General features: G+C 40.0%; 1 protein-coding gene across 1 annotated transcript; it reads left to right on the top strand.

Moving 5' to 3' along the window:
• Nucleotides 1-1841: 1841 nt before the first annotated feature.
• Nucleotides 1842-27406, top strand: LOC307034975 (NACHT, LRR and PYD domains-containing protein 12-like; the record flags this gene model as incomplete). The annotated part of the gene is made up of 14 exons (XM_079673899.1): nt 1842-1948; nt 3175-3485; nt 3887-5726; nt 6239-6412; nt 8440-8610; nt 21267-21437; nt 22206-22376; nt 23199-23369; nt 24746-24789; nt 24910-24950; nt 25704-25762; nt 25825-26042; nt 26454-26713; nt 27278-27406. The coding sequence occupies 14 exons, from the start codon at nt 1842-1844 to the stop codon at nt 27404-27406; spliced, it is 3867 nt and encodes a 1288-aa protein (XP_079530025.1).
• Between the last annotated feature and the right edge of the window lie 55 nt (nt 27407-27461).

Genomic DNA, 27461 nt, shown 5'->3' with positions numbered 1-27461 from the left:
TTGAAACATAGGTATTTTAATAACTCAAACGTAATTAAAGGTGATGCAGGACTCTCTACCTGAGTGGCTTCCTCGCTGGAGTTCATCTCGTCGTCTTTGACCCAGGTGTCGGTGACGTAGTCCGTCACGCTGCTGAACCCCACATGCATTCAAACACACATCAAGATCATCACAGTGGAAATTAAAAAGCATCATATTTATATTTCATTTGTGTTTGAATTATCTATTAGAAAGGTGCTGAATATCATTCACATTCATCCCACCATTGTTGTATTTTCTATTATAAACTTATTTTGTTTGCATATATATTTTATTCTAATGTTCTCTTAAATAATTGTTTTAACGTTTTTACAAATATATTTTTGAAAGTTTTATTTAATATTTAACTTTCTATTTTTTATGTTTCTATAAATATGTTTTGTATTTTATTTTTAGCAAATATTGATTTTTTTTACTAAAATATGAACATTTATATTTCATTTCACTTTTAATTTACATTTTAATTGAACTTTTTTATGTTTGTATAAATATATATTTTTAAGTTTTGTTTAATATTTTAATTGAATTTTACATATTATTTTTGATGTTTTATCTATTATTTAACTTGAACTTTTGTTTTATTTACATATATAACTTTTTTTTAAATATAAATGTATTTTGTATTTCATTAAAAATATATTGAACGTTTTGCCTAATTATTTTCTTTTAGAAAACATATGCACCTTTTTATTTAATTTCATTTAAATTGTACTTGAACTTCTTATGTTGAAAAATATATGTTTGTTATATTTGAAGATAAACAGGGCCAGCACTGTCCCCTGGGGGGCCCCGTACTGCTGATGATGGTGTCTGATTGACACTCCCGGGTCCTCACGTACTGTGGACGGTTGGTGAGGTAGTCCAGGATCCAGGAGGTGAGGTGGGGTCCACCCCCGAGAGCTGCAGCTTGTCCCCCAGGAGCGGGGGCTGGATGGTGTTGAAGGCACTGGAGAAATCAAAGAACATGATCCTCACAGAGCCCCCAGCCTTCTCCAGGTGGGAGAGGGACCTCTGCAGCAGGTAGATGACGGCGTCATCCACCCCGATTGCAGGGATATATTGCACAGTTAACACTAGAGTACTCAAAACAACCTCACAAGTTGATTTTTTTGCACTTTGTGGTATTATAATTTTGAGTTGCTTGTTTTTAGCTGCTTGTCTATTTTCTAACTTTCTTATACATGTTTTTGGAGCTGTCTTACTGTGAGAGCAATTGGAAATAATCCCTGTTTGTACCTGTCCACTTGATGAGGCTGGTTTTGAAACAGAGGGAGGAGCTACAGACAGGGAAGGACGTTGAAGGGAAAATAGGAAGTCAGACTGCCAGACTCCATTTTACACTTCGACAGAGCAGGAGGAGAAAAACAGGGTGAGTGTTAACACCAGGATCTGCTTTTCAACACATTAATCATTTACTCTGTCATACTGTATATCAGAAAATAATCTGTAAATTAAAATATATTTATTTCCTGCAGTCGAAAGTGACATCTTCAAATGTTGTGAACTTTTTTATCCATTTCCTGGTTTCTGATTCATCAGAGTTACATAACATGTAACAGCCCAGCGCAGTCAACATGGAGAGCAGCCTGCCTGAAGTCTGACCCAAGTTTGTCATTATGATGGTGTGTGTGTGTGTGTGTGTGTGTGTGTGTGTGTGTGTGTGTGTGTGTGTGTGTGTGTGTGTGTGTGTGTGTGTGTGTGTGTGTGTGTGTGTGTGTGTGTGTGTGTGTGTGTGTGTGTGTGTGTGTGTGTGTGTGTGTGTGTGTGTGTGTGTGACTGGTTTATCTCTCAGACTGGAGAAGATGAGCGATTCCAAATCTCCAGTCCCCAGCTGTCTGTCTCTGAAGAGTGACCGGTCTAAAGAGGATCCTCCATACTTCAGAGATGAACCTGGACCCTCAGACAGGAAGTAAGAGTCTGTTTCTGCTGTGACCTGACCTGGAGAGGATTCAGATTTTATATATAATCGTATAATCTAAACTGTTCGTTCATAATTACATGAGCGCAGTAGAGTACAGACACTCTGTAGAATAAAGTACAGAAATGCAGTAGATTAGACTAAAGATTTGCAGTAAAGTACAAAAAGAAAGGCAGTAGAGAACTAAGTAAACTACTCCAGTAAAATAACACTCTCTCTCCACATGTAGGACCTCTGGTTAACCAAATCAAATACAAACATGTCAAACTTCACAAATGAATTGTAACAACAAGCCACCAATAAAACATTAAAGTTCAGTCAACAAGGACGAAGAGGACAGTTAACTATATTTTAGGATATTTCAATATGCTATTATATTATCAATGTATCAGTGTTATGACATGTTCTCAAAATGACAATAATACTTGGAACAATATAAATCTTCCAACAAATGAGTTGACTACCTCAGCATCTTTTGAAGAGGTTTATTAATAATAGTGATAACCTGGTGAGCTGGTTGTGTTTAGCATTAGCAGATGTAACTGGTTACATGTAGAGTCAATACAAAGACACACATGTGTACCTGGCAACACGAATGAAGTAAAGAAGCAACATTAATATCCCCGTGTATTCACACAACTTGAAAAGTTACAACTTGAGTGTAAAGTTTGTGACGCTCTGATACAAAAACAGTGTTGAGATTCTGCTCCTGTCGTCACTGACATGCTGAGATAAATCAGAAGAGGGAACATCAGCAGCCAGAGCTCTACAGCACCTCATATTAAATCAGGGTTATTCATGTACCTGTATAAACCAGAGACTGTCTGTGGTGCTAACAATATAATAGCTGCTGTTCTAATGACTGGATGGAGTTATTTTGAGTGTTGATGGAGCAGCTACAATGTTAGCCTAGCTTTAATGAAACCAATATCCATTCAGAAAACAAACATTTTAAAGTGTTTTGCTCGTTGTGTTGCAGACAGACCTGACGAAGCATTAACTCAAATCAATATCATTACGTTGTTATCTTGGTATCCTTTCCATTTGTTTATTGCAATGTATTCACAGCAAATTCAATGTAAATTGGGTTCAAAGTGCTAAAGTGTTCCAGATGAATTCAGCTGATGTTATGAATCCAGACACAAAGCTGTGTGGTTTCCTAATGATATGAAGAACTAACCTCTATCTACCTTACCAGGATGAACAATCATCTAGAGATACAGACTTTATTTTAAATATGAAAGTAGAATTTGCCACCTTGTTGTACCTTTGGTGAGAATCAGCTCCTCTAATGTAAAGTGCTGTAAAGGATGTGTTCATCTCCACAGAGGGAAGAGGAAGAGTCCTGTTCCTGTGGAGCAGCAGCTGTCCAGCTGTGCTCTGTGTCAGGACGTCCTGAAGGATCCAGTCTCTACCAGCTGTGGACACTGGTTCTGCAGACAGTGCATCGCCTCATACTGGGAGCAGCTTCCTCCATCAGGAGACTCCTGCTGTCCTCAGTGTGGAGAAAGATGGAGCATTTTACAAAGTAAGAGGCCGAACACGTGCAGCCTCTTTACCGCTGTGTGGGTGCTGGGTGTCTGCTCTTCTATAGAAACACTGTATCATCTGATCCCTCCTTCAAGGCTTTGCTTTTAAAGTGTGTACACAAATATTTCACGTGGGACAGCAGTGTTTCCCTAAAAAACGCTTTCTGTCTTACTCAGACATTACTACATTAGCCCAGCACTTATATAACATTTACGTATGAGAGTATAAATATCTGGCAGCTAGTATTTGTGATTCCTTCTGGAGTCTCCATGTCCAGGATGTTCTGTGTTGTAAAGTATAGACATTAAAATGTTTTATAAAAATCATGTCATTTAAAACCCTGACTTTTCAGATTCTCAAAAGCATTTCCTGATTCTCTCATGTTTCCTTCTCTTCCAGCAGATAGTGGTCTGCAGGAGGTTCTAGATGAACATAGGCTCAGTCTGAGGAGGAGATGTGAACGTGTGACTGAAGGAACTGATCAAAGTGAAACCCTCCTCAACAGCATCTTCACTGAGCTCTACATCACACAAGGCCAGAGTGAAGAGGTTAATACCCAACATGAGGTGAGGCAGCTGGAGATAGCTTCCAAGAAGGAAACCCTCCATGACACTCCAATCAAGTGCCAGGACATCTTTAAAGCCTCACCTGACCAACAGACTCTCATCAGAGCGGTCCTGACCAACGGAGTCGCTGGAGTTGGAAAAACCTTCTCAGTGCAGAAGTTCACTCTGGACTGGGCCGAGGGTTTGGGAAACCAAGATGTCAGTCTGGTGATCCCGCTCTCCTTCAGGGAGCTGAACCTGATCAAAGGTGAGCAGTACAGTCTTCTCAGGCTGCTCCATGTTTTCCATCCAACCTTACAGAAGCTCACAGCAGAGCAGCTGGCTGTCTGTAAAGTGCTGCTCATCTTTGACGGCCTGGATGAAAGCAGACTTTCTCTGGACTTCAGAAACAATGAGGTTGTGTCTGATGTCTCTCAGCAGTCCTCAGTCAACGTGCTGCTGACAAACCTCATCAGGGGGAAGCTGCTTCCCTCAGCTCTCGTCTGGATAACTTCCAGACCTGCAGCGGCCAATCAGATCCCTCCTGAGTGTGTGGATAGGGTGACAGAAGTACGAGGCTTCACTGACGCCCAGAAGGAGGAGTACTTCAGGAGGAGATGGAGTGATGAAGACCTGTCCAGCAGAATCATCTCTCACATCAAGAGCTCCAGGAGCCTCCACATCATGTGTCTGATCCCAGTCTTCTGCTGGATCACTGCTGCAGTTCTGGACCACATGTTGACTACAGACCAGAGAGGAGAGCTGCCCCAGACCCTCACTGACATGTACTCACACTTCCTGCTGGTCCAGACCAAGAGGAAGAAGCAGAAGTATGAAGAGGGACATGGGACGAGTCCACAGCAGCTGACGGAGGCTGACAGGGAGCTTCTTCTGAAGCTGGGGAGGCTGGCGTTTGAACATCTGGAGAAAGGAGACATCATGTTCTACCAAGAAGACCTGCAGCGCTGTGGTCTGGATGTCACCGAGGCCTTGGTGCACTCAGGAGTTTGTACAGAGATCTTCAAAAGAGAGAGTGTGATCTTCCAGAAAACAGTCTACTGCTTTGTTCATCTGAGCATTCAGGAGTTTCTGGCTGCAGTCTACATGTTCCACTGTTACACCAACAGAGACACAGAGGTACTGAAGGACTTCCTGCAGATAGGCTGGATTTACCCATCCCTGGATGTCTTCCTGAAGGGAGCCATGGAGAAATCCCTCAGAAGTGAAAATGGCCACCTGGACCTGTTTGTCCGCTTTCTCCACGGCCTCTCTCTGGAGTTCAACCAGAGACTGTTAGGAGGCCTGCTGGGTTGCACAGACAACCGTCCAAAGATCATCCAGAGACTGTTAGGAGGCCTGCTGGGTCGCACAGACAACCGTCCAGAAATCATCCAGAGAGCCATCAATAACCTGAAGGAGATGAGAAGTTATAAAATCTCTCCTGACAGGAGCATCAACATCTTCCACTGTCTGACAGAGATGAAGGACCTCTCAGTACATCAGGAGATCACAGAGTTCTTGAAGTCAGGGAACAGATCAGAGAAAGAACTCTCTGTGATCCACTGCTCTGCTCTGGCCTACATGCTGCAGATGTCAGAGGAGGTTCTGGATGAGTTGGACCTGAAGAAGTACCACACATCAGAGGAGGGACGACGGAGACTGCTTCCAGCTGTGAGGAACTGCAGGAAGGCTGAGTAAGTCCAGATGTGATTAGCTTTATGAATTTATGTGGATCAGAAGTTTATTTCTTCAAATAAACATTATAAAATGTTTGATCTTAAATACTTTGAGAGCAAAATGAAATGATCCAGTTATTCTATTTATATATTGTGACATTTTAACATTTTTTTCTTTTCTTCACATTATTTTGAGTGATGGAGGCGACATGTCAAACACATGAAGGACTTTAGAGGTTTTCTCAGAGCAGCATGTGATCACAACATACAGCAGTATTTACAGTGATCGGTGAAAGCAGTTATTAATATATCATTGCAGTTTCTTAAACATGAAATCAGATCTGTGTTTACCACAATGCTTAAGAGTTTAAAATAATGTCTGACAGGCTGACAATGAATAAAGAAAACTCTATTATTAAATTAAATCGACATAATATGTTAAAAATTGTTCCATTTCAAATTCAGTAAGTTAAATAAATGTTTCCTCTGTTTTTATACTGACACAAGTTGTGATATATGTGTCATTATAGATTTACTAGCTGTGGACTCTCAGAGACTGAATGTGTAGTCGTTGACTCAGCTCTGAAGTCTGACCCCTCCCATCTGAGAGATCTGGACCTGAGTCACAACGATCTGCAGGACTCAGGAGTGGAGCTGCTGAGTTCTGGACTAAAGAGTCCAAACTGCAGACTGGAGGGTCTCAGGTCAGTTCACTGACTGCAGTTCATACAGATCTGTTTGTGTTTATGATTGTCAGAATTTGCCTGAAGACATTTTAATGCTTTTATTTGTTTCTGTATTTCCAAATGGAAATGGAATCCAAACTGTAAGAATAACAAAGATCAGAGAAGGTGAATGTGTGAGGGAGAGTGTTTGAGCTTCCACAGACTCACTCTGTGCTCCATGAGTCAGTGGAGATGCTGTCAGTACTGATGAGCTGTGAGGGAGATGAAGGAGTTGTTAAACATCTGATGAGAGAAACTGCTGCAGAGAGTTCCAGATGATCAGGGATTTGTTTCTACATCATTGCTGACGTTAACACATTGTTCAGCTCTGATCAGATTATTAAACATTGAGTTATTTCAAACAGGAACATTGTTTTCTAAAGTTACATCATGTTTTCTTTATTCAGACTGAGGAACTGCAGTTTGTCAGAGATCAGCTTTTAAACAGCTGAAATTCATCTTGTATTCTCCATCATGATTTTAACAAATGATATAAAATACAATAATTAAATAGTTATATTAAAACGATCCAACACTAACAAGTATGTTCAGTTGTTGCTGTTTCCAACAGGTTCCTGAAGCTACATGATGCTGATACTGACTGAATAGTTCACTCTGAAGATGCTGTGATTTGATGACTCCACTGTTCCTAAAATACATATTCTGGAGGTTTTTCTTCACATTTAAAATTCATCCTGAATTGTGATCTTTGTAAACGTTGTGATCTTGAGTTGAATCAGTTTCTGTGGTTTGTATTTGTCTGGCTGCACATCATGAGTTAGTGTAGATGGAGCAGAGTTTCAGATGTGAAGTCTCCTCGTTTTATTGAAGTAGAAGCACGTTGTCTTTAATATGAATGAGAGCTCTTTCCCTCTTTCTGTATCTTACAGTTTTTAACCTGTTTGGAGTTTCCACTTTCTGACCTTCTTCAGCTCTGAGCAGATTATTAAACCTGGAGTTATTTCAAACAGGAACATTGTTTTCTAAAGTTACATCATGTTCTCTTCATTCAGACTGAGGAGCTGCAGTTTGTCAGAGATCAGCTGTGCTGCTCTGGCCTCAGCTCTGAAGTCCAACATCCATGTGAGAGATCTGGACCTGAGTCTCAACGTTCTGCAGGATTCAGGAGTGGAGCTGCTGAGAGATCTTCTGGAGAGTCCAGACTGCAGACTGGAGACTCTCAGGTCAGTTCACTGACTCTCTGTTACTGCTGGAGATCTCATGTGTTTCATTAACAGTTGAACCTAATGCTTGAACAACCATACATGTGTGTATGTCGTTGTGAGGGTTTTCCTGCTCACCCAGTTAAAAAGGACAGAAGGAGAGGAAGGCTTGCCTAAAAGAAAGCTTTATTGACTGGCCACAGCTTGCAAACAATACATCAATACTTTAGGAAACAGACAGAACACTGCTGCCAGTGACAGGCTTTCTTGGGGCAAGTCCTTCTGCCCCCAGGACCCAGACCAAGAGACAAGAACCAGGTTACTGACATGCTTTACTGTTCACCTGGTTACCTGATCCTTGTCCAGCTGTCTGGAGCCAGCCCCATCCCTCCAGCAGCCGGCGCTCTAACCACACCCCACTGCCACAGTCCTTTTGTTCATATTCTTATTTTTCTTGTACTACATTTAGTCTGCAATCATAAAAGTTGAATGTTTCTTAAAATATATGTTAGATACCCACTGCTAGTTGTTCAAGTAAATGTGTGTTGTCTTTAGTAAATGGTCACATCTGAATAAAGAAGTTCATCTGAACTCATATTAGTTTCACATTGATCTCTGAAGCATACATGTTTTTCTTGCTTCCCATTGATTTCAATGTTTTCACAGATAATGAACAGAAGGCTGATATTATGATGATCCACAATAACAGAAAGACAGTCACTGTAATTCAGGGAAAAGCTCATTGATTAGGAAACAGGAATGTTGAGCTACACTTAATATACCTGAACATCTGATTGGATTATAAACTGATTTCTATCCTCATCATGTGTTCTCTTTATTCAGACTGAGGAGCTGCAGTTTGTCAGAGATCAGCTGTTCTGCTCTGGCCTCAGCTCTGAAGTCCAACATCCATCTGAGAGATCTGGACCTGAGTCAGAACGCTCTGAAGGATTCAGGAGTGGAGCTGCTGAGAGATCTTCTGGAGAGTCCAGACTGCAGACTGGAGACTCTCAGGTCAGTTCTCCATCTTGAACTTGTGTGCTGAGATGAATATGTGAGAGTTGTGTTGACTCTGAGCTGCAGACATCAGGCTGATATCACTCTGATCCTCACTGAGCCTCTTAATGCTAGAGTTGCATAATGCAATGTTCATCTTTACATTTAAATATAACAACAAAAAACCTTCACTGCAGAATTCACTCTGAACCTTTTAAACAGCTGAAATTCATCTTGTATTCTCCATCATGATTTTAACAAATGATATCAAATACAATAATGAAATAGTTATATTAAAACGATCCAACACTAACAAGTATGTTCAGTGGTTGCTGTTTCCAACATGCCTCTGAAGCTACATGATGCTGATACTGACTGAATAGTTCACTCTGAAGATGCTGTGATTTGATGACTCCACTGTTCCTAAAATACATATTCTGGAGGTTTTTCTTCACATTTAAAATTCATCCTGAATTGTGATCTTTGTAAACGTTGGGATCTTGAGTTGAATGTATTATCTCTTCGATTTACACACGGCATCTATTGCACGTCTGTCCGTCCTGGGAGAGGGATCCCTCCTCTGTTGCTCTCCCTGAGGTTTGTCCCATTTTTTTCCCCTTTAAACTGTGGGTTTCTCTGGAAGTGTTTCCTTGTACGATGAGAGGGTCTAAGGACAGAGGATGTCGTTTTTCTCATCCTGATATTCTGAACAATCTGTGCTGTTGTATTTGCTGTAAAGTGTCTCTACTGTAGGCTATTTTTATTATATGTACAGCACTTTGGCTCGACCAAAAATCGTTTATAAATGTGCTATATTGGGCCGTTGGGCCGAGAGGAACAGTTGGGCCGAGAGGAACAAGATGGCAGCCTGAGCTGAGAGCTCCGCACAACCTCAGTGATTCATTTGAGTTTTTCACCTCCACTCAGAGAAAAAGCTTAACATCTTTATTGACTATAGTTAAGAGTTGACATCTAAGGAAAGACTCTTGCTACAAAAAGAAAGAAAAAGAAGGAAGGATGCCAAGAAGAAGCCCACGAGGCAACCAAGACCTACCAGAACCAGAGGATGAGTCTCAAGAGGATGATAGAAATCCTTCGTTTGCTGAGATAATGTCCGAGTTAAAATCTCAACGTTCTGAAATAATTAATCGTCTCGATGGAATTGATAATCGTTTGGAGATTGTGACTAGTCAAGTCTCAACAATGAAAGAAGCACTAGCTACAACAAACCAGGCCCTTGAGAATCAACTTCAGCGTATGGATGAAGCTGAACAAAGAATTTTGACATTAGAAGACACCTTACAAACTACAGCACGGGACCTTCACAGAGCCGAAAAGTTGATAAAGACGCTGGAATCTAAGACGGATGATCTCGAAAATAGAGGGAGACGTAAAAACCTTGTTTTACTAGGGCTCCCAGAGAAGTCAGAAGGCAGCCAATTACTACTTCAATATATTCAACAGAAACTATCTTCCTGGCTCAAACTCTCCCTCGATCAGAATCTAGAGTTGGAGCGGGTTCACCGCTCTCTACGACCATATCCCGAACCAGGGAAGTCTCCAAGACCAATTATGATCCGCTTTCTACGAGTCAGAGATAAAGAAGTGATACTGCAGTCTGCGAAGAAAATGTCAATCTACGAGGGTAATACTAAACTCACCATTCGCCAGGATCTGTCTGCAGGTGGCTCCAGTCCTACCTCTCCGACAGATCCCACTTCATCTCCCTCAACAATCACTCCTCTACCACAGCTTCAGTCACCCAAGGTGTTCCCCAAGGTTCATTACTCGGCCCCCTCCTCTTCATCATCTACATCCTCCCCCTTGGTCAGATTCTCCGCCATCACAACCTGGACTTTCACTGCTATGCTGACGACATACAGATCTACCTCAGCACCAAATCCCCCCACAACCTCTCACACACATCGAATCCTGTCTGACTGCAATAAAATCCTGGATGCAACACAACTTCCTCAAACTCAACAGCAATAAAACTGAACTCCTCCTCATCGGCTCCAAATCCACCCTCAGCAAAACCCCCAACCTGACACTCACCATCGATGGCACCCCTGTTTCCCCCTCCACCCAGGCACGCAACCTTGGCGTGATATTCGACCCCACCCTCTCCCTCGACCCCCACATCCGCCAAGTTGTAAAAACCTCATTTTTCCACCTCCGCAATATCGCCAAACTCCGTCCCTCTCTCACCCGCCCCGCAGCTGAGCGACTCATTCACGCCTTCATCTCCTCCCGCCTAAACTATTGCAACTCACTCCTCTTCGGCATCAGCACAACATCCCTCAACAGACTCCAGCGTGTCCAGAACGCAGCCGCCAGACTCCTCACCCACACCAAATCATGGCATCACATCACCCCGGTCCTCAAAGAACTCCACTGGCTTCCCGTCTCACACCGCATTCACTACAAACTCCTGGTCCTCACCTATAAAGCCCTCCACCATCTGCCCCCCCCCCCCCTACCTCACTGACCTCCTCATCCTCTACCAACCACCCCAGTCCCTCAGATCCACCTCAGCCGGTTTGCTCTCAATCCCCAAGGCCAAACTCCGGAGCTTCGGGGACAGAGCCTTCTCTGTGGCAGCCCGAAGCTCTGGAACTCCCTCCCCCAAGACCTCCGTGAGTCTGATTCCCTCACCCTGTTCCAGTCCCGTCTCAAAACCCACCTCTTCAACTCTGCTTATCCTTAAACCCGCCCCTCCCCCCTCTGAACCAACATCCTCCTGACTGCTTTTCTGTTTTTGTTTTGTTTTTCTTTTTCTTTTTGTTCTTGTTTTGTTTGTCGACCTGACTCATAATGTAAAGCGTCTTTGGGTCTAGAAAAGCGCTATATAAATCCCATTTATTATTATTATTATTAGAGGTACCCCGAAAGTGCAAGGAGTTCGATCTGGTGATCAAAGTATTCCTCGAAAAAGGCATGTTCAGAGGGTTTGCTTATCCTCAATATATTGTTTGACATGTAAATGATCGAATGGAACATACCATGATGACATTTGGGATGCGGATTTCTATATACCCGTCCCCCGTTAAGGAGGAGAATTAGGAAGACATTTATTTATTTTCAATGGGAACTGAGGATGGGAGCTCCAAGTTGCCAACACAAAGAGGCCATTTCGTTAGATCTGAGATGCACATTTCTCTGACGCTTGTTTCTCTCTGGGCTACAATCAATTGGGTAGATGAATTGCCAGGGTTAGAAGACCCTGGTTTGGGTGGGATGTTATATTGTTTTATTTTTGTGTTTTGCGTTTGTGTTACATTAGTTTTAATGGTAAATAATAAAAGCAGTGACAATCCCTTTTGTGTATGGGGCCCAAATATACAACGTATTAAATATAATCCCACAGACATGCAGCAGTCAGCATGCAAAACATGAATTATATTATTGGAAAATTAAAGGCTTGGGAAATCCCATAAAACGGAATAAAGTACTAACTCTTCTTAAAAAAGACAAAGCTGATGTGGTGTTCTTACAAGAAACCTTTCTCTCAGATACTGAACATCTTAAATTGAAAAGAGATTGGATAGGTCAGGTGTATTTCTCATCATATAAAACCCATAGTAGAGGGACAGCTATTGTGATAAACAAAACTTGCCCATTTGAATTAGAAAAATGTGTTACGGACCCAAATGGTCGGTTTGTTTTGGTTGTTGGTACTATTTTTGGAACCCCAATCAACTTTTTAAATATCTATGCTCCCAATATAGATGAACCAATGTTCATGTCTGACATGGTGCTGCTCTTCAATGAAAATAGTAAAGGATTAGGACTGATGGGCGGCGACTTTAACTGCACTCTTAACCCTACATTAGATCAATCTAACCAGTCCAAGAGCCACCATCTTAAATCCTCAAAGGTCCTTCAGGGGCTTTTTGCAGAATGTGGCCTTATTGACGTATGGCGTCAATTAAATCAAGATGTCAAAGATTACACTTTCTTTTCAAATGTCCACAACTCTTATTCTAGAATAGATTATTTTTGTATTCCCTCAAAATACATGCATAGGGTAAAAGAATGTAAAATTGATTCCATTAATATTTCAGATCATGTAAGAGTTCATTTAACTATTCACTTGGAGAGTGGAGAATTTGTATCCAGGCGCTGGAAATTTGATAACTCCTTACTTAGAGACGAAAAATTAAAATAAAAAATGCGAATGTGGATAAGGTACTATATAAAAGAAAACAATGACCCCTCTATAGATCCGGATATTATTTTGGAAGCTGCGAAAGCTACTTTAAGAGGACTTATTATCTCATACACATCTTTTAAAAAAACGTGAAAAAATTAGGCTCAGACAAGAACTTGAAAGAGAAGTAAACAGATGTGAAGTACTTCATAAATCTCCATCAACAGATGAAAACTGGAAACAATTAAACAAAGCCAGAGCTAAATTAAATATTGACTTAACAAATGAAATCATAACACAAATGAATCTTATCAGACAAAATAATTATGAATTCGGCAATAAACCAAGTAAACTACTTGCCTATCAATTAAAGAAGGAGCAAGCAGAAAGGGCTATAAAGGCAATTCGTCTGAAAGACAACAAGATAACCTTCCACCCAAAACAGATTAACCAGACTTTTTATGAATTTTATAACAAATTATACAAATCTCAATCTGATTACTCACAAGATGAACTGGACAATTAGCTCCATAACATTAATTTACATACATTATCTGATTTAGTCCAAGAGTCTCTAAACTCATCAATTACAGAAGTAGAAGTTTTGGCTGCAATTAAATCTATGCCTATAAATAAAAGCCCAGGGCCAGATGGCTTCTTACTGAACTTCAACCTATACTTATGTCAATGCTTAACAACTTCTCTCACAAAAGAACACTTCCTCAATCAATGAATCTTGCATATATTACTGTACTACATAAAGAAGGGAAAGACCCCTTGAATTGTTCTTCATTTAGGCCTACAGATGTAGCACTTCATTTCAGACTCCAGCTTACAGCTTCCTGCCTACGACCTGCCAAAGACCAGTATAGAGGAATTTTAAGCCCTCGCACTATTTTCCAAGAGGGCGTTGCCAGATTTTCAATTTCAGGTTTTAACCAGGAGATGGCGCTTCATTCACAAATACAGAAAGACAAGTTTCATGGACTTTCAGTTGAGTTTTGAAGAGCATTTGAACACATCAATATTTTAGATCAACTAAAGTATATCTAATCTTGTAATTCAATAATATATAGTCTTTATATATTAAATAATCATAATTATTATGTAAATGTTTACATTACACTTCTTTATTTGTTATGCTCATACTTTAACCTTTACAATCGTTTGCTTTAATATGCAGTATATTTTTTGTATATTTTTGTGTTTGCTTCCTCCTGCTCCCTTTCGGACACATACTGTATGATTTATTATTATTATTATTATTTATCTCAAAGTCAGCCTTCAGGGGAGCTCCCGCTCCCCTCCATTTCGAAAAGTGTCTGTGGCTGAATGGCCAGCGATTAGGTGCGGCGCATTTGTCATAGGTGATCAGAGCTAACTGCCTGCCGTCAGATTTAATTTAAAAAACAGATCTGATTTTAAGACTATTTCTGCGCTCATAAAGAATGATAAGAATAAGAATAATGCGTATTGAACTGGTTTCATTAATTAGCAAGTTTATTTAACACTAGAACCGCCAATCGGGTCAATTTGTGTGATGTGTGTTGTGTGTGTGCAATGTAACTCTTTTTCAATAAAATATTAAAGTCTCCCAGTCCGTGACTTTTCCTGAAAGTGTGTTATGTAGCACCCTATGTTGTTAAAAACTGCATTCTAATAGCGGGATTTGACGGGTTTAGGTTGGCCTATACAAAAACCTCTGGCGGTTCTAGTGTTAAGGTAATTAAGTACAGTAGAAGCCCTTTTTTTATCAGTAACGAATTTAGCAGTTGAACATAAAAGTCAACTAACTGAGGGTCACTTGCAATGACAGTGTTGTGTCTAACTGTAAGCTTGTCACTCAGAGTAACCTACCGTTAATTTAGCTGCTGGAGAAGAAAGATCAGGGGGGGAGGGGGGGAGAGAGCTGTGGTTGATGGGCCATTAGTTGTGTAAATACACAGCTGAGAGCTGCCGTTTCATTCAGACTGTTTAAAAAACTGTAACAACGGACTATTTTTCTTAGCGGATGCATGTCAATTTAAATCAATACATACAACTATTTTTTAAATCAATACATACAACTATTCAATAAAATACATTTTCTAAATCCATAAAAGCATTTCAATTAATATTGGGAGTCATGTCGTTACTTTGTTGAGAATTTGGCCGTGTAATAAGCAGGATAATTTGCAGCGACTTGTTCCTTATGGGGAAAATAACACCCGTCATGTGTGTGTAGAGGTGTGTGTGGTTAAAACACTTTCATGAAGTGAAGGAATGTCCTTCTATAAAACAGCTGTGTGCAGCAGTGAGTGTCACGGACATGAATTCATAGATCAAGGCGGACTGGTGCACACACTCTCCTGTCCTGCCAGGCGACACGCCCGTTCTAAGCCGTGTCCCTCACTCCTCACATCCCAAGCATCCCCAAAAAGTGTATTATGTTGTTACATCGTTTCAGATGTTATGTTTCAGTTGTGCTCTGTCTATGTTCAGTGATGCAAACTTGTCACCTTTCGGCGAAATTCGCCGTTTTGAATCCAAAATAAGTCGTTTGTGTGATTCATGTAGATCTGCAATACAAATATTTTTGGGGTATGGGGGGGGCTGGGACCCGGAGTAATCGGCGGCCGTGAGCTGTTATGTGCCATCATGACATGCATGGTGTTCTTTTTTATATATTATAATGAAGTACGAGTTGTGTGCTCAAGTCTTCCTGCCTGTCGGCTCTGCTCATGGATGTATAATAAGGCTCTGCTGCTCCGAGATGATGGCCTAGCTTCAGCAGCTACATTACCTACGGGTGCGTTCGTTAATATTAACTGTGCGTCCGGAGTCACTGTGGCACAGACTGGACCGCTGGTGAACAGCTGTTAGAACGGGCTGTTCAGGTGTTCAGAGCAGAGCTCCCTGTCGGAGCGGCAGAGCGTGATGTGAACTGAATTTTTTTTTTCTGTGGCAATATTATTTAAGGAATTGTTGAGCTAGCTAGCTAGCATACATTGTCACTATCTGCTAACGTTAGCTTTAGCCTTCTATTTCTAATAGTTTTTTTCATAGGCTATAAACAGAGGTGGTATAAGTATATATATTGTACTTGAGTAAAAGTAGAAGTACTCAGATCTTGTACTTGAGTAAAAGTAGAAGTACTCAGGTCTTGTACTTGAGTAAAAGTAGAAGTACTCAAATCTTGTACTTGAGTAAAAGTAGAAGCACTCAGGTCTTGTACTTGAGTAAAAGTAGAAGTACTCAAATCTTGTACTTGAGTAAAAGTAGAAGCACTCAGGTCTTGTACTTGAGTAAAAGTAGAAGTACTCAGATCGTGTACTTGAGTAAAAGTAGAAGTACTCAGATCTTGTTCTTGAGTAAAAGTAGAAGCACACAGATCTTGTACTAGAGTAAAAGTAGAAGTACTCAGATCTTGTACTTGAGTAAAAGTAGAAGTACTCAGATCTTGTACTTGAGTAAAAGTAGAAGTACCAGAGTGTAGGAATACTCTGTTACAGTAAAAGTCCTGTATTCAAAATGTTCCTCAAGTAAAAGTAGAAAAGTATTATCATCAATATATAATGAAAGTAGCGACAGTAAAAGTAGTCATTGTGCAGATTGGTCCATTTCAGAATAATAGATATGATATGTATTATAATGATTGATCATGAAAGTGTTCTCAAAGCTGGTAAAGGTGCAGCTAGTTTGAATGACTTTGTATACTGCAGGGTAGCTGGTGGATTTACTCCAGGTGGAACTAAAGTCTGATTCAACACTTGATTATATTTCACATCATTCATCCACATCTGTGAAGTAACTAAAGGTATTAAATACATGTAGTGGAGTCAAAGTACACCATGTACCTCTGAACTGTAGTGGAGTAGAAGAACAAAGTAGCAAAACATTGAAATACTTAAATAAAGTACCAGTATCTCAAAATTGTGCCCAAGTATAGTGCTTGTTGAGTTTATGAACTTAGTTACTTTACACCAGTGGCTATAAAGATAAAAAGACTTAAGCCTTGCACAGAGGCCTGAAAATACATTTTCAAAATGCTCAATAGTGCTGCCAAAATTATAAACTGACTGCTACACAATTTAAAATAAATGCTTTTATATATGTCTATTATGTGACTCTTTGGCGTTTCTGTTATTATTAACACTGCTGCTTTAGTTTTTCTGCTAAAATCCTTTGTCATTCCGTGGGGTGGGGGAGCCGGGGGCTCGGATCCTTGTCACCTTTTTCATACCTGATGAGTTTGCATCCCTGTATGTTAAAAAGCCTCAGTCACCTTAATTCATGTAATAAAAACATCTCAGGTCAGTAACACTCAAAGCTAAATGTGCAATACCATGTTCAGCTATGTTACTATGTATAATGTTATTGTTGTTACATCAGAAGATGTACATATTGAAATGATTTCTTAACTTACAGTAGGCTATTTTTTACAATGTGTGTTGGAAGGATTTATTAAATTACAACGAAAATTGTCATTGTTGAAGGCTTTTAGAGAAGGGTGAACTATAAGCCTGAATTACATAACATTTTATACCTAAAAACATAAAAGCCACAATAAAATAAATCACAATTATTGTAGTTATTTTTACCTCCCGTATTGCTTTCAACCCACCAGCTTTTATGGTGTTACGTCACTAACTGTAAACTTGTCACATACAGTCTATGGTCACTCAGAGTAACCTACTGTTAATCTAGCTGCTGGAGAAGAAAGATCAGGGGGGGAGGGGGGGAGAGAGCTGTGGTTGATGGGCCATTAGCTGTGTAAATACACAGCTGAGAGCTGCCGTTTCATTCAGACTGTTTAAAAAACTGTAACAACGGACTATTTTTCTTAGCGGATGCATGTCAATTTAAATCAATACATACAACTATTTTTTAAATCAATAAAAACATTTTCTAAATCCATAAAAGCATTTCAATTAATATTGGGAGTCATGTCGTTACCTTGTTGAGAATGTGGCCGTGTAATAAACGGGATAATTTGCAGCGACTTGTTCTTTATGGGGAAAATAACACCCTTCATCCAGATGAGGATCCCTCCGCTACACTTTGGGATCCTGATCTGCCGACGAAGCTCCATTAAAATATACATATTTTTGGTGAATTACTGAGTTTAGGCACGTTAATAACGTTTTAATGAAGTTGAATACAGTATATTCATATGTGTCAGTGATTTCATGTCAATCCGGCGAACATAAACATAAATGATCGTGGTGAAGATGATGATTAAATTAGGATTAAAAATCGAGAGCCGGGCTGCATTTCCTCCCATTCGTTTTTTTCGAATAACAAAATTATTTTGTTAAATAACAACATGGTGATGTTTTGTAAATGATTACATGTCTCTTATTTAGCACAGTAGTATGATATCCGTGACATACGGATCTTAACAAAGTTCCGCTGTACATCCAGCGTACTGTATCTGACTTTATTTCACATGAGCTCCAGTGTGGAACCCCACTGCACCCCCTGGTGGATCAATGATCCATTGCAGCTGGCTTCATTATAACTACATTTATCTATCACGGGGGCGGTCTCAAGTCAAGCTGGAGGTTTTCCCTTGAGCGAGGGAGTACCAATCACGGCCCTCGCGTTTCAAACTGTCTGAAATGAATCGCTACATCTGTATAAGCCTCTTGGATCATGATTATAAGATTATCACCAAATTATTAGCAAAACGACTGGAAATTATTTTACCTAAACTAATTAGTCCTGATCAAACAGGTTTTGTCAAGGGCAGATATTCTTCTGATAATATAAGGAGACTTTTGGATATTGTAAACCATTTGGACACCTGTCAGAAGCCTTCTCTGCTTCTTTCTTTAGATGCAGAGAAGGCTTCTGACAGGGTTGAGTGGAATTTTATTTTTTCTATCTTGAACAGATTAAATATGGGCTCTCGATTCATAGAGTGGGTCAAATCAATTTATAAAAATCCTAAAGCAGCGGTTATCACTAACTGCAGTTCTTCAGATTTGTTTTAACTAACAAGGGGGACAAGATAGGGCTGTCCACTGTCACCTTTGCTTTTTGCAATTGTAATTGAACCACTGGCGTCATGTGTGCGAGACAACATAAGTATTAAAGGAGTGAAGATTAACGATGAACACAACATTTCTCTGTATGCTGACGATATCATTCTTTACTTAACAGACCCAGACAATTCAGTGCCACATCTGCTCGACACGATAGAGCAATTTGGAAGATACTCAGGATATACAATTAATTTTAAGAAATCAAATGCTTGTTTCTTATATATGACGCCAACAGCAAATTTGGAAAAGTCTTGTTCTTTTAATTTGTCACCAGGTGGCTTTAAATACTTAGGAATAAATATAACACCACACCTGGATAATCTGTTTAAAGAGAATTACAATCCGCTCATTGACAAATTCAAACAGGATTTATCCAAATGGTCCACATTACCAATATCACTGCTAGGAAGAATCAATGTCATAAAAATGAATATTCTACCGAGATGTATTTTTCTTTTTCAAATGTTACCACGCTATTTATCCGCTGATTATTTTAAATCTCTCAATAGACACATCTCAAAATTGATCTGGTGTAATAAAAAACCAAGAATCAAGTTAATTACTCATATGAAACCATAAACCATGGGGGGTCTTGGTCTTCCCAACTTTCAACACTACTTCTGGTCAGCTCAATTAAGAAATGTACCATCTTGGTTTCTGGGAAGAAAGGATTCACTATGGGTTCAGATAGAAGCCAATGTATTTCACCCGTTGCCAGTGGAAACTCTTATATTCGTTAAAGACTTCAATAAGGTGAAAAATATGGCCAAATGTTTTACAATGGTCAATACACTTTTAGCCTGGAGGGACTGTACAAAAAAAGTTCATGTTAACTCAGGTATTTCAATCTTTTCTCCTATTTTGAACAATCCTGATCTTAGTAAATATTTGTTGTGAATCAATATAAACAAATGGAGGAAATCAGGTATAAAGCAATTGAAACATTTGTTTCACAAAGATATAACATTGAAATCATTTAATCATTTAAGAGCAGAATATGACATTTCAAATAAGGATTTTTTCAGATACCTGCAAATTAGGACCGCGATCCAATCAATTATTAAAAGCAATAAATTGAGATCGGGATTGTTGGAAGAGGAGGAGATATTGATGTCATCGAGCACAATCAAAGGTAAAATTAGAGAATTTAATGCAGTTTTTTCTAAAAGAGCTCAGTCATCCTTTCAAACCTTAAAAAAGATCTGGGAAAAGGACTTAGGGATACAGATAGATGAAACTACTTGGCTGAATATCTGTGAAAGAACACATTTTCCATTCACAAGCAATAAAATCAAAGAAGCAAACTTTAAATTTCTCAACAAATGTTACCTCACACCCATAAAGATGCATAACATTTCCAAAGAAAACTCTCCAAAATGTCCGAGATGTAAAGTAAAAGAAGGAACATTTTTGCATCTGTTTTGGGACTGTGATCTCTTGAAACATTTCTGGTATTCGATTCATGCGATCACAAAAGCCGTTTTAGGCATCGAAATGAGCCAAAATCCATGTTTTTTCCTGTTAAATGCCAAACTTTAAACTGAACCCCAAACATTATACAATACTAATCACAATAACATATTTTGCCAAGAAATGTATACTTTTACTCTGGAAGAATGAACGTCCTCCAACATTTAAACTTTTCATTGATCAGATAACACATTTTTTACCTCTGGAGAAAATGACTTTGGAAAAATATAATCATGGACATATCTTTCAAGCTCTGTGGTTGCCATTGTTTTCATATTTTGAAAATATATCTGAGATATGACCAGTGATGGAATGGTACATTCTGTGGATATTTTTCCTGACGGCCGGAAATACTAGTTGTGTTGTCATTGTCTATATTGTCGCTGTATTGTATAATTAATTGTATAATTATTAGGAAACAAACAGAACACTGCTGTCAGTGACAGGCTTTCTTGGGTCAAGTCCTTCTGCCCCCAGGACCCAGACCAAGAGACAAGAACCAGGTTACTGACATGCTTTACTGTTCACCTGGTTACCTGATCCTTGTCCAGCTGTCTGGAGCCAGCCCCATCCCTCCAGCAGCCGGCGCTCTAACCACACCCCACTGCCACAGTCCTTTTGTTCATATTCTTATTTTTCTTTTACTACATTTAGTCTGCAATCATAAAAGTTGACTGTTTCTTCAAATGTATATGTTAGATATCCACTGTTAGTTGTTCAGGTAAATGTGTGTTGTCTTTAGTAAATGGTCACATCTGAATAAAGAAGTTCATCTGAACTAATATTAGTTTTACATTGATCTCTGAAGCATACATGTTTTTCTTGCTTCCCATTGATTTCAAAGTTTTCACAGATAATGAACAGAAGGCTGATATTATGATGATCCACAATAACAGAAAGACAGTCACTTTAATTCAGGGGAAAGCTCATTGATTAGGACACAGGAATGTTGAGCTACACTTAATAAACCTGAACATCTGATTGGATTAGAAACTGATTTTTATCCTCATCATGATTTCTTTCTTTAGACTGAGGAACTGCAGCTTGTCAGAGATCAGCTGTGCTGCTCTGATCTCAGCTCTGAAGTCCAACATCCATCTGAGAGATCTGGACCTGAGTCTCAACGCTCTGAAGGATTCAGGAGTGGAGCTGCTGAGAGATCTTCTGGAGAGTCCAGACTGCAGACTGGAGACTCTCGGGTCAGTTCTCCATCTTGAACTTGTGTGCTGAGATGAATATGTGAGAGTTGTGTTGACTCTGAGCTGCAGACATCAGGCTGATATCACTCTGATCCTCACTGAGCCTCTTAATGCTAGAGTTGCATAATGCAATGTTGATCTTTACATTTAAATATAACAACAAAAACCTTCAGTGCAGAATTCACTCTGAACCTTTTAAACAGCTGAAATTCATCTTGTATTCTCCATCATGATTTTAACTAATGATATCAAATACAATAATGAAATAGTTATATTAAAACGATCCAACACTAACAAGTATGTTCAGTTGCTGCTGTTTCCAACATGTTCCTGAAGCTACATGATGCTGATACTGACTGAATAGTTCACTCTGAAGATGCTGTGATTTGATGACTCCACTGTTCCTAAAATACATATTCTGGAGGTTTTTCTTCACATTTAAAATTCATCCTGAATTGTGATCTTTGTAAACGTTGTGATCTTGAGTTGAATCAGTTTCTGTGGTTTGTATTTGTCTGGCTGCACATCATGAGTTAGTGTAGATGGAGCAGAGGTTCAGATGTGAAGTCTCCTCGTTTTATTGAAGTAGAAGCACGTTGTCTTTAATATGAATGAGAGCTCTTTCCCTCTTTCTGTATCTTACAGTTTTTAACCTGTTTGGAGTTTCCACTTTCTGACCTTCTTCATCTCTGAGCAGATTATTAAACCTGGAATTATTTCAAACAGGAACATTGTTTTCTGAAGTTACATCATGTTTTCTTTATTCAGACTGAGGGGCTGCAGGTTGTCAGAGATCAGCTGTTCTGCTCTGGCCTCAGCTCTGAAGTCCAACATCCATCTGAGAGTTCTGGACCTGAGTCTCAACGCTCTGCAGGATTCAGGAGTGGAGCTGCTGAGAGATCTTCTGGAGAGTCCAGACTGCAGACTGGAGACTCTCAGGTCAGTTCACTGACTCTCTGTTACTGCTGGAGATCTCATGTGTTTCATTAACAGTTGAACCTAATGCTTGAACAACCATACATTTGTGTATGTCGTTGTGAGGGTTTTCCTGCTCACCCAGTTAAAAAGGACAGAAGGAGAGGAAGGCTTGCCTAAAAGAAAGCTTTATTGACTGGCCACAGCTTGCAAACAATACATCAATACTTTAGGAAACAGACAGAACACTGCTGCCAGTGACAGGCTTTCTTGGGGCAAGTCCTTCTGCCCCCAGGACCCAGACCAAGAGACAAGAACCAGGTTACTGACATGCTTTACTGTTCACCTGGTTACCTGATCCTTGTCCAGCTGTCTGGAGCCAGCCCCATCCCTCCACCAGCCGGCGCTCTAACCACACCCCACTGCCACAGTCCTTTTGTTCATATTCTTATTTTTCTTGTACTACATTTAGTCTGGAGTCATAAAAGTTGACTGTTTCTTCAAATATATATGTTAGATATCCACTGTTAGTTGTTCAAGTAAATGTATGTTGTCTTTAGTAAATGGTCACATCTGAATAAAGAAGTTCATCTGAACTCATATTAGTTTCACATTGATCTCTGAAGCATACATGTTTTTCTTGCTTCCCATTGATTTCAATGTTTTCACAGATAATAAACAGAAGGCTGATATTATGATGATCCACAATAACAGAAAGACAGTCACTGTAATTCAGGGAAAAGCTAATTGATTAGGAAACAGGAATGTTGAGCTACACTTAATAAACCTGAACATCTGACTGGATTATAAACTGATTTTTATCCTCATCATGTTCTCTTTATTCAGACTGAGGAGCTGCAGTTTGTCAGAGATCAGCTGTTCTGCTCTGGCCTCAGCTCTGAAGTCCAACATCCATCTGAGAGATCTGGACCTGAGTGGCAACAATCTGCAGGATTCAGGAGTGGAGCTGCTGAGAGATCTTCTGGAGAGTCCAGACTGCAGACTGGAGACTCTCAGGTCAGTTCTCCATCTTGAACTTGTGTGCTGAGATGAATATGTGAGAGTAGTGTTGATTCTGAGCTGCAGACATCAGGCTGATATCACTCTGATCCGCACTGAGCCTCTTAATGCTAGAGTTGCATAATGCAATGTTCATCTTTACATTTAAATATAACAACAAAAAACCTTCACTGCAGAATTCACTCTGAACCTTTGAAACAGCTGAAATTCATCTTGTATTCTCCATCATGATTTTAACTAATGATATCAAATACAATAATGAAATAGTTATATTAAAACAATCCAACACTAACAAGTATGTTCAGTTGTTGCTGTTTCCAACATGTTCCTGAAGCTACATGATGCTGATACTGACTGAATAGTTCACTCTGAAGATGCTGTGATTTGATGACTCCACTGTTCCTAAAATACATATTCTGGAGGTTTTTCTTCACATTTAAAATTCATCCTGAATTGTGATCTTTGTAAACGTTGTGATCTTGAGTTGAATCAGTTTCTGTGGTTTGTATTTGTCTGGCTGCACATCATGAGTTAGTGTAGATGGAGCAGAGTCTCAGATGTGAAGTCTCCTCGTTTTATTGAAGTAGAAGCACGTTGTCTTTAATATGAATGAGAGCTCTTTCCCTCTTTCTGTATCTTACAGTTTTTAACCTGTTTGGAGTTTCCACTTTCTGACCTTCTTCAGCTCTGAGCAGATTATTAAACCTGGAGTTATTTCAAACAGGAACATTGTTTTCTAAAGTTACATCTTGTTCTCTTTATTCAGACTGAGGAGCTGCAGCTTGTCAGAGATCAGCTCTTCTGCTCTGGCCTCAGCTCTGAAGTCCAACATCCATCTGAGAGATCTGGACCTGAGTGTCAACGATCTGCAGGATTCAGAGAAGCTGCTGAGAGATCTTCTGGAGAGTCCATACTGCAGACTGGAGACTCTCAGGTCAGTACGGGGTCTCTGCTGGTTCAGCAGTATTGTATTAAACACAGGGAGGTGTTTCTCTCACTGGGGAATCTCAACAGATCAGTGATGTTTCCCACTGACTGCAGGTTCTTTCATTCTTCCATCAACTATATATTGTAAGCTGAAAATGCAAATCCACATTTAGTTAGTGAGCAACTTTCTAACAGACATATATGATTTTACGGAAGAGTGGAAAAGGTTTTCTGTTTTGTTTCCTGTCATGTTTTTAGTTTCTAGCCTAATGAGCAGTTACTTCCTGTGATGCAGCTGAGAGCTGTGGCAGTCAGTCGTAGTGTTTGCAGAGAAGATATGATGGGATGTAAAGCAAGAGATCAGTCCGGACTCTGAAGCTGACTCAAAGAACAAACACTTATTTTAAACTTTATCCAAAATTGTTGGATTGTGTTCATCCCTGCAGGATCAGAGATGATGAAACGATCAGAGCCAAGATCCAGAAGACCTGTGAGTACTGAAACCACATCCTCCATTCATCAAACTATTGTACATTAAATCTGATCTTAAAATATATTTATAGTACAATAATTATTATTATGTTTCTCTGTCCCCACCTCTCTCCATCAGGTGACTCCAATGTGGAGCAGGAAGTGAAGACAGACAGAAAGGTGAGAGAGGAGCAGTTGAACAGAGTGGAGTATATTTATTTCACCACTGAATGAAATATAATTATTAGGGCTGTCAAGTTAAATGCTCTAACGCTCGCAATTTATCTAGAAACCTAAACAATATCCCGCCCCAATGTACTGTGATTGGCTGGTACTACTGTGCTGTGATTGGCTGGTACTACTGTGCTGTGATTGGCTGGTAATACTATGCTATGATTTGCTGGTAATTCTGTGCTGTGATTGGCTGGTAGTGCTGTGACATGCTAACCCGTTAATATCCCGTTTGTAATTGACGATGAACTCAGATGATCCAGACTCATTAGCATATTTCCAATTGGTCTGAATATGTTGTGGAATTGTGGTTTGGTTTCATGAAGCTAGAACTTAACTTGATTTATATTAAAATAACTAACTTTGTTTGTTCCAGGCCCCTGAATCATTCTCCCCTGAACACACAACTGAGTCTTCATACAGGTAATCCTATAACATGACCAAACATTATTTTAAACACATGAAAGATATATATTCATTTAATTGTGTTTGATTTCATGTCTTTCACCTTGAGGTATTGCATCCAATCTCTTTCCAACAGACGTAAATAAAATAATGCCTCTGTGTGTAGGAAGGATTGTTTTCTTGTACCAGTCTAGATCCTCGCTGGACTAGAGATTTTGTTAATTTAATAAAAATGTGTTTCCACACACATTCTGATGCATGTGGACACATCTTCAGTGATGTTTCTGTAATCATCAGGTGTTTCAGATCTTTCAACAAACCCTCCTCCAGGTCAGACTCCAGCTGGATGAACACCTGTCAGTCAGAACACAGGCCAGTGAAGGCTTGGTGTAGTAACCTGTCCCCTGTGTGTCTACAGGTTCAGGTGTCCTGGTCCAGGTGAGTTCCAGTGTGCTTCGACTGGCCTGGTGTTCGTCATGGCTCAGGAGGCGGAGCTTCTGTACAGGACGGTCCCTTGGGAGGAGAGCTTCCTCCAATCAGCTGGCAAGCAGGCAGCGGGGCCGCTGTTTGAGGTGAAGAGTTCTGATGAAGCTGCCGTCTGCCAGCTCCACCTGCCACACAGTGAGACAGAGGATGGTAAAGACATCTAGTGTTAACAAATACACTTATATAATGATTAGCACTTTATACTATTCGCTAGTGTTCAAGAGTTATAAAGCAGCTTTATTAAACTACACTGAACAAAAATATAAATGCAACACTTTTTTTTTTGCTCCCATTTTTCATGAGATGAACTCAAAGATCTAAAACATTTTCTATATACACAAAATAACCATTTCTCTCAAATATTGTTAAAGAGCACAGGGGGCGGAACAATAATGAACCATTAGAATAAAAGGTGAAGGATATAAACTGGTACATCCTAGTGAGGCTCCAAGGTGAATGACATTAGATGAACATTAGCTCTGAGCTAAAGTGGTGTGACATTGAATATGATGAAGCTGTTTCAGCAGCAATGCAACAGATGACCAGCTCTTTGCTCCACAGCGCTGCTCCTGGACGGCCTGTTGTCTGTCGTCCACATCACTGATGAAGGCCTGAGCATCTTGGAGCCGCTGGAGGTCACACGCAGTCACGTGGTGGTGAAGGTGCCTCACCTCTCTCTCTTTGGCCTGGTCTGGGATCTTCTTAAAAGGTATCTGCTTCTGCGGGTAGAGGGCAAGATTCTGGTGTTCCTACGACCCCCGGTCAGAGAGGAGCAAACACTGGATGTACATCTGCTGCAGAAAAACGTCCCTAAGAAGGAGGTAAGGCCATGTGCTCACCATCAGACTAAACACTGGTTTAAACCACAGCTGTTTCCTCACACACTGCTCCTCTTCTCAAACCTTCTCGTGCTGGGAGAAGGATAAGATCTATCTGAACTGTAAATCTTCAGATCGCTCTTTGTGGTTTTGTATGATTCTCTCTCAGCATGTCTTTCTGTCTGAGGAAACTGATGGCATGAATGTTAAACACATCACACAGAACTGAAAGACCTGCTGAGATGAATCACTGCCAAGACAACGTGATCTCATCCCTACCAGCCACATGTTACAGCTTGGGCAGCAGCCTTTTGTGTTTTATAACTGACACAGACGGTTTGTGTTTGGTTAACGTTGGAATAGCTTCTTCAATAGCTAATCTCAAAGAATTAAAATAATCTATTTGTAATATTCCTTTACAAAGGCAATACATACTTATAATTATGTTGTGATTGATTGTGTATCTCATCACTTTGTGGAGCAGGTCTGTCAACGTTTGTTGTTTTTTAATGTGATCTTTAAATAAAGTTGTCTCTGAGCATAACTAAAGTTACTCTGTTACTGAAGGTTGCTGATCAACACAGACGTGCTGAGATCATCCCAATCTCCACCGACTGTGAGCTGGAACTGTACAAAGGTTACAGTGTGCACTGTGAACCTGAGGGCTTCTTCATTCAGCCTCAGGCGAGTCACTGATACTCCTCTAAAGGAACACAATGATCATTAACACACATGTATCTGCATGTGGATC

Source organism: Notothenia rossii, assembly GCF_949606895.1.
Source record: "Notothenia rossii genome assembly, chromosome: 4".
Taxonomy (NCBI): domain Eukaryota; kingdom Metazoa; phylum Chordata; class Actinopteri; order Perciformes; family Nototheniidae; genus Notothenia; species Notothenia rossii.
Note: the sequence above shows the minus strand (reverse complement) of the source record. Positions and strands in the feature narration are given on the sequence as shown.